The 13,690-nt window shown below is 39.1% G+C and overlaps 1 protein-coding gene across 1 annotated transcript in view; it reads right to left on the bottom strand.

The window, feature by feature from the left end:
• Positions 1-491: 491 nt before the first annotated feature.
• The window catches only part of VPS4B (vacuolar protein sorting 4 homolog B), a 34,094-nt gene continuing 20,895 nt past the window's right edge, over positions 492-13,690 (bottom strand). The window contains exons 6-11 of the mRNA XM_023195181.3: positions 12,301-12,457; positions 11,806-11,954; positions 11,004-11,085; positions 8,859-9,078; positions 4,920-5,060; positions 492-2,303 (exon numbers count right to left, since the gene is read on the bottom strand). Coding sequence (XP_023050949.1) covers positions 2,202-2,303; positions 4,920-5,060; positions 8,859-9,078; positions 11,004-11,085; positions 11,806-11,954; positions 12,301-12,457 — 851 coding nt within the window. The 3' untranslated portion in view covers positions 492-2,201. The remainder of the gene's footprint in view (positions 2,304-4,919; positions 5,061-8,858; positions 9,079-11,003; positions 11,086-11,805; positions 11,955-12,300; positions 12,458-13,690) is intronic.

Genomic DNA, 13,690 nt, shown 5'->3' with positions numbered 1-13,690 from the left:
TTCGCAAGACACCGCACCATCAGGTAGATACGCCTCTTTCTCATGGAAGTGGCCAAATGGTGCTTCTGTGGCACTAATCACGAACACCCATTCTGTTTTTCTGCATGTAGTCGACAGCAGACTCAGAAGTCAATTCTCTATTGACATGTTTTATAATTATAGAGTCCTTCTAGATTTCTCAAGGTGAGACAAAATGCTTCCAAATATCCAGGGTGTAGATCATAGAGATGCTTAACAACTATCATCTACTTGCTGGCTCAGAAAACGTCTACCTAAACTTCATAATTACTGGTCAAGAGCCAGAAAAATAGAACATGCCCATTCGGGTTCCTTTGAGTATCTGTCCATAAAGAACACACAGCAGTACTGTATAATTCTGAGGCAGATAAACAGGTAAGATGTATAAATTACCTTATCCACAAAGAATTCAGTGCTGGTCTACTAAGTTCTCAACCCTTGCATAAAAGTCATTGAAAAACAGAATTTTCATGTATACATTAATAATTTTAATGGTTTCTTTGTATCTAACCAATTTAGGTAATATTTTCTTTTACACAGATGGTCCCAAAATAAAGAACACACAGAATACAGTCAATGAGTTTTACCAATTTACTTCACATAAGAGCATCATTCAGGCCTTTTCCATTTAATAACAAAAACAACTGTACAGAAAACCCAAAGGCAACCACATAGCATATGTAAAATGTGCAAATACACTTTAAAATGCAAGTTATTCTAGAGCATTTGCAAGATAGAATTTCATAGTAATTAAGGAGTCTACTTCATTCTAACTTCGTCTTTTGCATGTATAGACAATGCAAATCTACAAGGCACAACTTAGCGTTGATGCTACAGTATGAAACACATCCTCAGATTATTTATTTGAAAATATTAAAATAGTATCATGTTTATTATTTTTTAATGAGTCATGAGCTCATTTCTAAAGCTTCATAAAGCATTACACTGATAACGTATGTGCGGTCAGGACAAACTGTTCCCTGAACTTAAAAGGTGAAGGACAAGACCCCATATTATTATCCTGTATTAAAAAAGGAAATATACACATATGTACAGACACCCCATATCACAGACAAGAAACTTCCCATAATCCAAAGGGAGACCATTGCCTTATTAGCAAAGGACAAATTTACACATTTACCACCTGTCTTGGTCAATCTTGCTACAAAAAGACACTGAAATAGACAATTTTCTCCTTTAAGGTAAAGACAATGTCTAATTTAGAAAATCTTCCTCTTGAGATTGCACAGTGAAAGGTATCATTTAATTAAATATAAAAGCTTACTGTTTTTGTTTTTTTGAGACAGAGTTTCATTCAGTCGCCCAGGGAGTGCAATGGTGCGATCTCGGCTCACTGCAACCTCCGCCTCCCAGGTTCAAGTGATTCTCCCGCCTCAGCCTCCTGAGTAGCTGGGATTACAGGCACCCGCCATCATGCCCAGCTAATTTTTGTATTTTTAGTAGAGACAGCATTTCACCATGTTGGTCGGGCTGGTCTTGAACTCCTGGCCTAAGGTGATCCACCTGTCTTGGCCTCCCAAAGTGCTGGGATTACAGGCATGAGCCACCACGCCCAGTCAAAGCTTACTTCTTTTAAAGAAATTACTTAAATCTACACAGAAAAAAATATCAACTTATTACAAACCAGTAAGAGCACTGTCTATAATTCAAAATCTTTCAAACCCAATCACAATGCTCTTTGCTGTTTTATTGCCCATCCCTGAGAGTAAAGATTCTATCATTTGTAATTTTTTAATAACGTAAATTTTACATTGATAAGAATGTTTAAAATATTTTTTAAAATATAAAATAAACCCTATATCATTTTAGTAAAAAAAAAAAAAGACAAATGCTCTTTGCAAAGACCACTATTCATAAAAATTTTAAATATTTGTATGTCAATCAATTTCTGACATCCTTTCTACTGGGTTAATTTCTATTTTTTGCCATTCATATATCGCTCATTTCCTCATAACCTGTTATTTTGTATATTTTGTTAATAGGAGTATTTAATAAGTAATGGAAGAAAAGTACAATATAAAACCTAATGGAACTCTGAAGTGAGAGGTGCATTTCCCTGTGGTAAAAGTGTTTTACTGGAAACAATCAATGCGATCCAAAATAGACAAAAGTATCTATGAAAGAAAGAATACATATGGGTAAGCATCTTCCTTGTCTTTGGTTTAGCCTTCTTGACCAAAATCTTCTGTAAACTTCTTTAATTTCAACAAGTCATGTTCATTGACTGTAGGTTTTGTGTTAGATAGTGACCGCAACATATCCGACTGTCAGGGAAAAAGAAGGGCAGGGAGAATATTAATGATAGAGTAAACAAAATAAAAAACTGTCATATTATCATTATTGCTATGAACTTTAACCTAAGTTTAAATATGAATATTTGCCATCTACCATAAGATACTGACAATAAACTCCCTGTTCTTTTTTTTGAGTCAGAGTCTCACTCCGTTGCTTAGGTTAGAGTGCAGTGGTGTAATCTTGGCTTATTGCAACCTCTGCCTCCTAGGTTCAAGCGATTCTCCTGCCTCAGCCTCAAAGTAGCTGGGATTACAGGCCCCTGCCACCATGACTGGCTAATTTTTGTATTTTTAGTAGAGATGGGGTTTCACTATGTTGGTCAGGGTGGTCTCGAACTCCTGACCTCAGGTGATCCGCCCGCTTCTGCCTCGCAAAGTGTTGGGATTACAGGCGTGAACCACCGCACCCGGCCCCTATTCTTTCACAGATCTTTCAAGATCTTTGATAATGTTATTCCTTTGTGTGGAAACTTACACTTTCTTCCCCTGCACTGATCAAACAGCTCCCCATTATCAGGACATTCCTCTTAGTCTGAGGATCAAGGCCTCCAAAGTATGCTCATGATCTAATTTCTGGCCTTAATCTCTTTTTCTTAAACAAGAGATCAGTTTTCCAAGTAAGTATAGTTCAAAAGGAAAATATCATTCACTTACATGTAAGTGAAGCAGAATACCATTTTATGAAAAATCAACTAACCAGAATTTTACCATAGTTACAGTTAAGATTGAAATGGTTAGAAAAATATGCTAATATCAGAGATTCATTAAAAAACTAACTTCTAAGCCAAGACTCCTGTAAAAGGATATGAAAAATAATAAAAAGGACTACTCTAAGTTACTAAAAATGCTTCAAAGCTGAACAAAGTACAAAAAATAAAAAATAATACACCAAAGATTAAAACAAAAGGGGTTTCTGAGTAACTTCTCAGATAAGCATTATGGTTGGCACACATCTGTGTACACACAAATATATGGGCGTGTACACATTTACATGTATGTCTATGTATCATGTAAAAGTTTCTCCTCTGGAAGTTACTATTAAACCCGCCATTAAAGGTCCTTAAAGATCTGAAACTGACAGAAAATTCTGAAAACTGAGAATGTGCTTCCATAAGTAAACAACTTTTCAATCACCCTAAGTTCCTGAAAAATAACACGCCTTACAAAATAAGTCTTGTATATTATTTTAATTCCTCCAATATAAACTATGTAACTGTAATTTTTAAAAATAAAAATAGAAGTACATTATTTAAACTTTCTATGGACCTTTGAAAAGTGAAATAGAAAACACTATAAATATGATGATACAAGCATTAGTATTTCTGGTTTTTTTTTTTTTTTTTGAGACAGAGTCTCGCTCTGTTGCCCAGGCTGGAGTGCAGTGGTGTGATCTCGGCTCACTGCAGCCTCTGCCTCCTGGGTTCAAGCTGTTCTCCTGCCTCAGCCTCCCAAGTAGCTGGGACTACACGTGCGTGCCACCACACCCGGCTAATTTTTTTGTATTTTTAGTAGAGACGGGGTTTCACCGTGTCAGCCAGGATGGTGTCCATCTCCTAACCTTGTGAACAGCCCGCCTTGGCCTCCGAAAGTGTTGGGATTACAGGCGTGAGCCGCCGTGCCCAGCCCTGTTTTTTTTGAGACAGAGTCTCACTCTGTCACCCGGGCTGGAGTGCAGTCACGCAATCTCAGCTCACTGCAACCTCTGCCTCCGTGGTTCATGTGATTCTCCTGCCTCAACCGAGCAGCTGGATTACATGTATGTGCCACACTGCCCAGCTAATTTTTGTATTTTTAGGAGAGACAGCATTTCGCCAGGTTGGCCAGGCTGGTTTCAAACTCCTGGCCTCAAGTGGTCTGCCCGCCTTGGCCTCCCAAAGTGCTGGGATTACAGGCGATTTCTGGTTATTTAAAAAAATCTGAGATGTGGCCGGGCGCGGTGGCTCAAGCCTGTAATCCCAGCACTTTGGGAGGCTGAGACGGGCGGATCACGAGGTCAGGAGATCAAGACCATCCTGGCTAACACGGTGAAACCCCGTTTCTACTAAAAAATATATACAAAAAACTAGCCGGGCGAGGTGGCGGGTGCCTGTAGTCCCAGCTACTCGGGAGGCTGAGGCAGGAGAATGGCATAAACCCGGGAGGCGGAGCTTGCAGTGAGCTGAGATCCGGCCACTGCACTCCAGCCCAGGTGACGGAGCGAGACTCCGTCTAAAAAAAAAAAAAAAAAAAAATCTGAGATGCAGGGAAAAAAAAATTTCACCAATCCTATTTTTTTAGTTAGGTTTTGGCAATAATTATACTATATATGGGCAGTTTGGAGATATTCTAGCTGTAAGACCTGTAAAGTCAGAATCTTGTGCTTTAAAAAACAGCTTTTTCACTTAAAGTTTCCTCAAAACCCAATAAAATAGTTTAAAAATAATTACTTTTTATATTTTAAGTTCAATTAACTTTATAATTTCTAATGTGAGTCAACAGTATTAAGTAAAATACACCTGTTTAATACTAAGATTTTCCAGCAAATATTATGTAACTGAAAATTATAATGTTTTAAAATTTTTCTTAAAAACAAACAAAATTTCAAACCATGGAAACAACTGGCTCCAAAAGTTTATCTCCAGGGACATCCATCCACGTCATTTCAATGGCACCAGGGTCACCTGGAGAGCAAGGTGTTAGCAGATCATCTACAAGATGGTTAGGATCAGCTCGGGAAGGTCCGCGAACCTGAAATAAACAGTAATCTGAAATATTTATTTGAAACAAAATTGAACATTAAGATTTAATCCATTATCAGGAAAGTTAAAATGTATAATAGTTTTGTATGTTTAATGTTTACTTTTGGGAAAAAAAATTAAGAATATACAACAAAAGTAGTTATCCCCTGGGTAATGGGATAGATTTTGGTTGCTTTTAGTTTAGTTTATTTTTTTTTGAAAGGGTGTCTCGCTCTGTCGCCAGGCTGGAGTGCAGTGGCGCCATGTCAGCTCACTGTAACCTCCGCCTCCCGGGTTCACGTGATTCTTGTGCCTCAGCCCCCCGAGTAGCTGGGATTACAGGCATGCGCCACCACACCCAGCTAATTTTTTTTTTCACTTTTAGGAGAGACAGGGTTTCACCATGTTGGCCACGATGGTCTCGATCTCCTGACTTTGTGATCTGCCCACCTCGGCCTCCCAAACTGCCAGGATTACAGGACTGAGCCACCATGCCCAGCCGCTTTTAGTTTTTTTCTTGATGCTTTTCTGTATTTTGAAATTTCCTACAATAAATTACTTATATGATCACACATAGAAGTTAAAAAAAAAAAAGTTACCTGTGTCTAAGCTTTCTTTTACCCGTCCAGTGCTTAATAAGTGGTAGTAATCTCAGAGACCAAAAACAGATATATTAAAAAATTCTCAGAAGTTGCTCTATAGCTGAGAAACTTCTGTAATATTTGGAACTTTAGTATGAAACTACTGAATCTGTCTCTTTCAACAAAAATGCTCTCAAATCTAAGTGCAAAATTATATGCTAAATGCAGTATCAATGCCATTTTATCATGTACAACTGAAGTTTTGTTTTGTTTTGTTTTTGTTTTTGTTTTTTTTTGAGATGGAGTCTCACTCTGTCGCCCAGCGTGGAGTGCAGTGATGCGATCTCGGCTCACTGTAAGCCCCGCCTCCTGGGTTCACGCCATTCTCCTACCTCAGCCTCTGGAGTAGCTGGGACTACAGGTGCCCGCCACCACACCCGGCTAAGTTTTTTTTTTTTTGTATTTTTAGTAGAGACAGGGTTTCACCACGTTAGCCAGGATGGTCTCAATCTCCTGACCTCATGATCCACCTGCCTTGGCCTCCCAAAGTGCTGGGATTACAGGCGTGAGCCACTGTGCCCGGCCACAACTTAAGTTTTAACAATATCCAGAAAAAAAATCTTTGTGACATAGTCACATGGAAACATTTAGATGGCAACAGTCTGCATCAACTTGGGGGCACTTTTTTTTTTGACAGAGTCTCGCTCTGTCGCCCAGGCTGGAGGACAGTGGTGCCATCTCGGCTCACTGCAACCTCCGCCTCCAGGTTTCAACCAATTCTCCTGCCTCAGCCTCCTGAGTAGCTGGGATTATAGGCACCCGCCACCATGCCCAGATAATTTTTATATTTTTAGTAGAGACAGGGTTTCACCATGATGGCCAGGCTGGTCTCAAACCCCTGACCTCGTGATCCGCCCACCTCAGCCTCCCAAAGTGGTGGGATTACAGGCGTGAGCCACCACGCCCAGCCAACTTGGGGGCACTTTCACATCTGTTTCACAATGATCGACTTTAAATATTATCTCAGGGTTGGTGTAGGTGTGAAGAAATACACGCTCTCACCTTATTATGTGTATTTTATTGTCTGTCTTTACTCACTAATATTTTAGCTGCATGAGATCAGGGATTTTTGTCTCTTTTGACTGCTCCACTTTCTGATGTACCGCTGGGCCCAGATTAGTATTTTAGAAATAAAATACTAGTAAATGCAAAAAATAAACAGGGAATCTTATTGTTAATTGAAATAATCAGCTTTAAAAGTAGTAAAGGATGGAGTTGCCGAGAGGTCTGCTGCAGCTGGTGATGCCCCGTTGCAGAGATAAAACTCATTTGGCTGCGTTACCTTCATCCCACTAACAAGGACCTGGCTTCAGCGTCATGTGAGCCCACTCAGGCAGTAATATGCAGAATCGAGTGATAAATTCTGAGTAGGAAAGGACTGAGTTCCTATGCATTTATAGTTTCTAAATGGCAAAGAGAATTTAAAAAAAAAACATAATGGCTGTGGCATAAACTTAACAGTATTTCAGTAATGAAATGGCTGAAGAAGGGTGGATGAGTAATATTCACTGGGCATCTGAAGTATCACGACTGGTGTTTTATAAGTATTGTATCACTTCATTATCAGAAAGGACTTCAAAATAGCATGATCATCCCCATTTTAGAGATGATAAATATGAGCCTTAAAGAAGTAATAGAATTTGCTCAAAAAGGTATAACAAGTAAATGGTGCCAGGTTTGAAATTCAGATTTTAATTCAAGCTTGTTAACCTAAAAAATCTTATTGTGGTATATGATAAACATACATATGTGACTTAGTCATATTAGTCTTGACATACATTATGAGATTAGGTTTGCGATAGTTTTCCACATCTATGTTCATGAGTAATACTGGACACTGCTTTTCACAGCAAAAGGGTTGGTCCAGATGACCTAGTACACTGTTACTCAAACTGGGTATCTCAAGACCACAGTCTTTTTATAAAACTTTATCTCAACCATAGATGCTTAACTTGTTCTTGCAGACAAAACAGAACACAGGAGGGGCAGGATAGCAGAATGGTTGAGATTTCGGATTCGGAAACACACCTCACCTCCAAACAAATCATATCTGAACCACTCTAGCTACTGTGTTAGCACCTAAGTCCAAGACTAACCACCAGTAGGTGGCTGGCTAAGTGTACCTCTTGTTGTTTTTGTGAAGACCAAATGAAATAATAAAAGAACATAGTGCCAGGCATGTGAATATTTAAAAGATATTAGCTATTATTATTTTTACTTTATGAGGTATAAATGCACCAGATTCTGCTCAAAAATATTCTAGATGTGTCAGAAGCAGCCTGACATCTATACATTTAAGTTTCTATACTTACATCAAAATAATACACAAATACTTCAAAGCTCATTTCACAGGAAAATTTAAAACACATTAGGATGATTAATAAGGCCTTTTCTTTTTTTAAGACAGGCTGTCACTGTGTCACTCAGGCTGGAGTGCACTGGTGCAATCTCGGCTCACTGCAACCTCCACCTTCTGGGCTCAAGTGATTCTCCCACTTCAGCCTCCCAAGTAGCTGGGACTACCGGAATGCACCACCACATCCAGCTAATTTTTCTATTTTTTATAGAGATGGGGTTTCGCTGTGTTGCCTGAGGCTGGTCTCGAACTCCCGAGGTCAAGAGATCTGCCCACTCCGGCCTCCTAAAGTGCTAGGATTACAGGTGTGAGCCACTGCACCCAGCCAATAATGGCTAATAAACTTTATTGAAGAACTTGTTTTAGTCACATAGAAATATGTCTATTATGTAAACCCACTTATTGTATTATTATACAACACTGAAACCCTCCCAAATTCTTTGAAGACAAACCAGTGATGGTCTTGAAACTCGATTTTAAAAATATAGGAAAGGGGCCAGGTGCAGTGGCTCATGCCTTTGGGAGGCCGAGGTGGGTGGATCATCCGGAGCCAGGAGTTTGAGACGAGCCTGGTCAACATGGTGAAACCCGGTCTCAACTAAAAATACAAAAAATTAGCCAGGCATGGTGGCACACGCCTGTAATCCCAGCTACGCAGGAGGCTAAGGCACGAGAATTGCTTGAACCTGGGAGGTGGAGGTTGCAGGGAGCCAAGATAGTGCCACTGCACTCCAGCCTGGGCGACAGAGTGAGACTGTCTCAAAAAAAAAAAAAAAAAAAAGATAGGAAAGGATAGATAAAAATGACTTACCTTTTTAAAATGAGTAGCTGACTGTACTTTCCTAACAGGCTGCATAAGTGCATCACGTACAATGATACTTATATCTGCCCCTGAATAACCATCTGTTTTCTTCCCAAGTTCCCGAAAGTCTGCTTCCGTAAGACTGTTCTGAGTGGTCCCCAGGTGCAGTTTGAACATTGCTGCTCGGGCATGGGGTTCCGGCAAAGGAATATAAATTCGTTTCTCAAATCTTAAAAGAGAAATTACATCAAGAATATATTTAATTGAAAATTAGGATATTTGCAAGGAGAAACAGATACTAAGTTAAGTGGGCATGTATGTGCCAAGGTTAAACATACATATTTAGGTTCAAGGGAGAATATCCAGAACACATTAAAAACAAACAAATAAAATCCAAATAGCCCGGGAGCCAGTTTGGAGTGGCTGAATATTTCACGCATGATTTTTGGGTTATTTTGGCCACAGTGTTCATATGTCTGGAATTCATGAAATAAAAAGAGGTCCTACAGGATTACAGTTTCCCACAAAATTGTACTGTGAACTCTTGATCAAGGGACTAATGATTAACAATATAAAATAGGAGTAGAGATGACACAGTAATTCTCTACATTCGAAATACAATTAACTCACAATCTTATAGGATATATAGTACACAAAATGTCCACTTTAATGAATACATCCAGAACAAACAATCCCATATTATAAAAAATAAACACTATATTTCATTAACAATAATTTTGCTTGCCTTCTTAGAATGTCAGTATTTGGAGACAGAGAAGCAGTGATGAGGGATAATTTTAGTGGTCTGAGCAGACTGTTTTTCCTCCAGGTAACTCTCTGTGGCAATGAAAAGAATTTAAAGTTTTCATTGCCTCTAGAGATGGGTGCAGAATAAGGCAATTTTCCAAAAATACCCTGCACATTTCCTTTCTTGGTACTGGATGGTAAGCTAGCATGCTGGCAAATCATCAAGTGAATGGGATAAAAGTGGCAAAAACTGAAGTGCTAATTTTTACCATACAAAGTAAGTGAATGTACCAGGGAACTGTGAAGAGTGAAAAGTGAAGAGTCCGTATACCTTTCCTACAGCTGAAGTTTTATTTTCAACTTAAAAATTAGATAGATATATACACACACACACACTTATTTTATTTTTGAGATGGAGTCTCACTCTGTTGCCCAAGCTGGTAGTGCAGTGGCACAATCTTGGTTCACTGCAACCTCTGCCTCCTAGACTCAAGCGATTCTCCCACCTCAGCTTCCCCAGTAGCTGGAACTACAGACAGGTGTGCGCCACCATATCCAGGTAATTTTTTTGGATTTTAGTAGAGAGGGAGTTTCACCATGTTGCCCGGGGTGGTTTTGAACTCCTGAGCTCAGGCAATCTGCCCACCTTGGCCTCCCAAAGTGCTGGGATTACAGGCGTAAGCCACCGCACCTGGCCTGACATACATTTTTTACTTAAAAAAAAAAAAAAAAATCTTGGCCGGGTGTGGTGGTTCACATCAGTAATCCCAGCAATCTGGGAGGACGAGGCGGGCGGATCATGAGGTCAAGAGATCGAGACCATCCTGGCCAACATGGGGAAACTCTGTGTCTACTAAAAATATGAAAATTAGCTGGGAGTGGTGGTACGTGCCTGTAGTCCCAGCTATTCGGGAGGCTGAGGCAGGAGAATCGCTTGAACCTGGGAGGTGGAGGTTGCAGTGAGCAGAGATCGCACCACTGTACTTCAGCCTGGCAACAGAGCGAGACTCCGACTCTTACCTGGTTATCTTATTCTGACTTACAGAATTGCCATTTTGCTAAAATTTTATATGAATGGTTTTTACTGAATTGTCAAACTATGTTTGTAAATTTTTGAAGCATCAGTGCCCACCAAGCTTAATCAGAATGAAAGGTAAGCATTACGTAATATATTTTCTAATATGAAAGACTGAAGTATGTGGAAATCTTGTATATTTGATAAAGTAGGGAAACAAAACAAGCAAATAAGCACCCTTCTCCCCCTCAAGGCAGGGGAGCGACAGGGTTAGAGTACACTACAAATCTTTTGAAAAGCTGTTAGAATGCCTCCTCACAAGACAAAAAGGGAATTATCATCTTCTTGTTACATCTGCGGTGAGAAATAAGACATTTACTGTATTATCCTACCTTCGCCTAATGGCAGAATCCAGAACCCAGGGTATATTTGTAGCTCCCAGAACCAAAATTCCATCATTGTCTACACCAACCCCTGCATTAAAATAGGTAAAGCTTTAATTAATTTGTCATTTTGCTGTTCTTAAACCTCTTCCATATAGTCTGTTAAGAAATGTGGTGCTTTACCATTAAAGTGTCTCATCTTGAGAGTCTGTCTTTGGAAAAAAACTGTATTTAATCAAATATCACCTTATAGTAATATGATCCAAATACACTATGATGCAGGATGATGCAAATCTAAGAATCAAATCTCCCAGACTGTGGACAAATACTTTAACATTCATTTCGAAATATTTCTTGAAAGATTTCATTTGAAGTCTACATATTACTTTTACGAAGTTGTTCCTGGTACACTATAAATGAATATATTAAATATCTTTTCTATTTATGTCAGTGAGTCCTACAAGACAATTACAAATGAGTAAAAATTATGTATGCATATGGAAGACAATAGAATGAAACATGGCAAAATGAAACAGTTCGTTAGAATGGAGAAATTCTGCTTGAATTTTTTATTACTGTTATAAAAACGGTTATAAAATAAAAACTTTAAAAATTAGTAACATTAAATTAGCCAGGCACGGTAATGCGTGCCTGTAATCCCAGCTACTCAGGAGGCTGAGGCAGGAGAATCGCTTGAACCTGGGAGGCGGAGGTTGCAGTGAGCTGAGATTGCGCCACTGCACTCCAGCCTGGCGACAGAGTGAGACTCTGTATCAAAAAAAAAAAAAAAGAAAAAAAAAAGTAACACCACCTTGCATTTGCACTAGGAACTCCGTCTTAATTCTACGTGCGGCTTCACTTTCGTTTTCACTTCTTGAACCACACAGAGAATCAATTTCATCAATGAAGATAATGGAAGGCTTGTTCTCTCTGGCAAGTTGGAATAAATTCTTAACCAGTCTAAAAATAAATGAAAACTTTAAGTGTCTAAAAAACAGTAAAAGATTAAAACAAAGCAATGTATCAATATTACAAGAACTGTGTAGATTAAAAAGCCTAATCATGTTTCAGGTACAGAAAATAAGAATGCTACAACTGGATCACTCACTTTGATTTACTAGGTTGTACATATATGCTATCTTTCCCCACAAAATAAATTCTAGATTAGAGACTGATTTGACAGAGGACTGAGTACCTATATTACGTCACTTCTCTGAATATCTATGAATGATGTAAGGTATCTATTAAGGACTGATACAGTAATTATAGGCAAAGAAAACACTTTAAAAATTGATTTACTACTTACTTTTCACTTTCACCTAGCCACTTAGAAACAAGATCAGAGGAAGATATTGAAAAAAATGTTGAGTTGTTGGCTTCTGTTGCTACAGCTTTGGCTAAGTAGGACTTTCCTGTTCCAGGTGGCCCAAATAATAGGATTCCCCTCCAAGGTGTTCTCTTGCCTAAAATTTACATTTAGAAAAATGTCACAAGAATTTTAACACTTAATTGCAGTTACCACTGACATCATCTATACGGAGGAATACTCGGAAAAGATTTTCACTCTAAACCTGCAAGGATTAAAACAGTATTTTAAAAATAAATCAATCTAAGGTATGTCTTAAATGTATTGTTTCTTCTAGAGACTGCTTTATCAAAAATACACTTACATTACATACGCCTTCTAACAGGAAGTACATTTGTTTGCTCATTCATTAAACCAGTATGTATCAAAACCATAACGTGCACAGGCAAAAGGATTTCTGCCCTGCATGGAGTCTAGTAGGGGAAAAGAGTTCAGTGAAAAGGTACTTTCTGATCATCTACTGTGTGCACTGCTTGATACCAGAATATTGTACAAAAACTACATCCATAAAAAATGGGCAGCTGGAAGAGATTTTCTTTCAATATTTATGCTCTTTAGAAAAGAGAACCTAACAAAATTTGGATGACTTATGAGTTTCTGCTGAATTCTTGATTCCACAGGAAAGCACAGGTTAGTGCTATAGGTAGCAGACTTCCTTTTATTTTTTTTGAGACGGAGTCTCACTCTTGTTGCCCAGGGTGGAGTGCAATGGTGCTATCTTGGCTCACTGCAACCTTTGCCTCCTGGTTTCAAGCGATTCTCCCGCCTCAGCCTCCCAAGTAGCTGAAATTACAGGCGTCTGCCACTATGCTTGGCTAGTTTTTGTATTTTAGTACAGATGGGGTTTCACCATATTGATCAGTCTTGAACTCCTGACCTCAGGTGATCCGCCTACTTCAGCCTCCCAAAATGCTAGAATTACAGGCATGAGCCACCGCGCCCATCTAGGTAGCAGACTTTCATGGTTGGGTAACAAAAAGGTGATACTACCTTAAATCCTAGTTTTGCCAAAATATAACCAGTGAATACATCAACTCTTTGTGCCTCAATTTTGCTAATGAGCAATTATAATCCTGCCTAAAATAAAACAGGCTGGGTTACAGCTGGCAGTAAATTATCAAACATACATTTAAAAAACTATCCCTGGGCACAGTGGCTCACGTATGTAATACCAGCACTTTGAGAGGCCGAGACGGGCGGATCACCTGAGGTCAGGAGCTCGGGACAAGCGTGGCCAACATGGTGAAACTCCGACTCTAGTAAAAATACAAAAATTAGCTCGGTGTGGTGGCAGATGCCTGTAATCCCAAATACTTGGGAGGCTGAGGCA

Source organism: Piliocolobus tephrosceles, chromosome 18 (assembly GCF_002776525.5).
Source record: "Piliocolobus tephrosceles isolate RC106 chromosome 18, ASM277652v3, whole genome shotgun sequence".
NCBI classification, from domain to species: domain Eukaryota; kingdom Metazoa; phylum Chordata; class Mammalia; order Primates; family Cercopithecidae; genus Piliocolobus; species Piliocolobus tephrosceles.
This window is presented reverse-complemented; position numbering and strand designations above follow the sequence as displayed.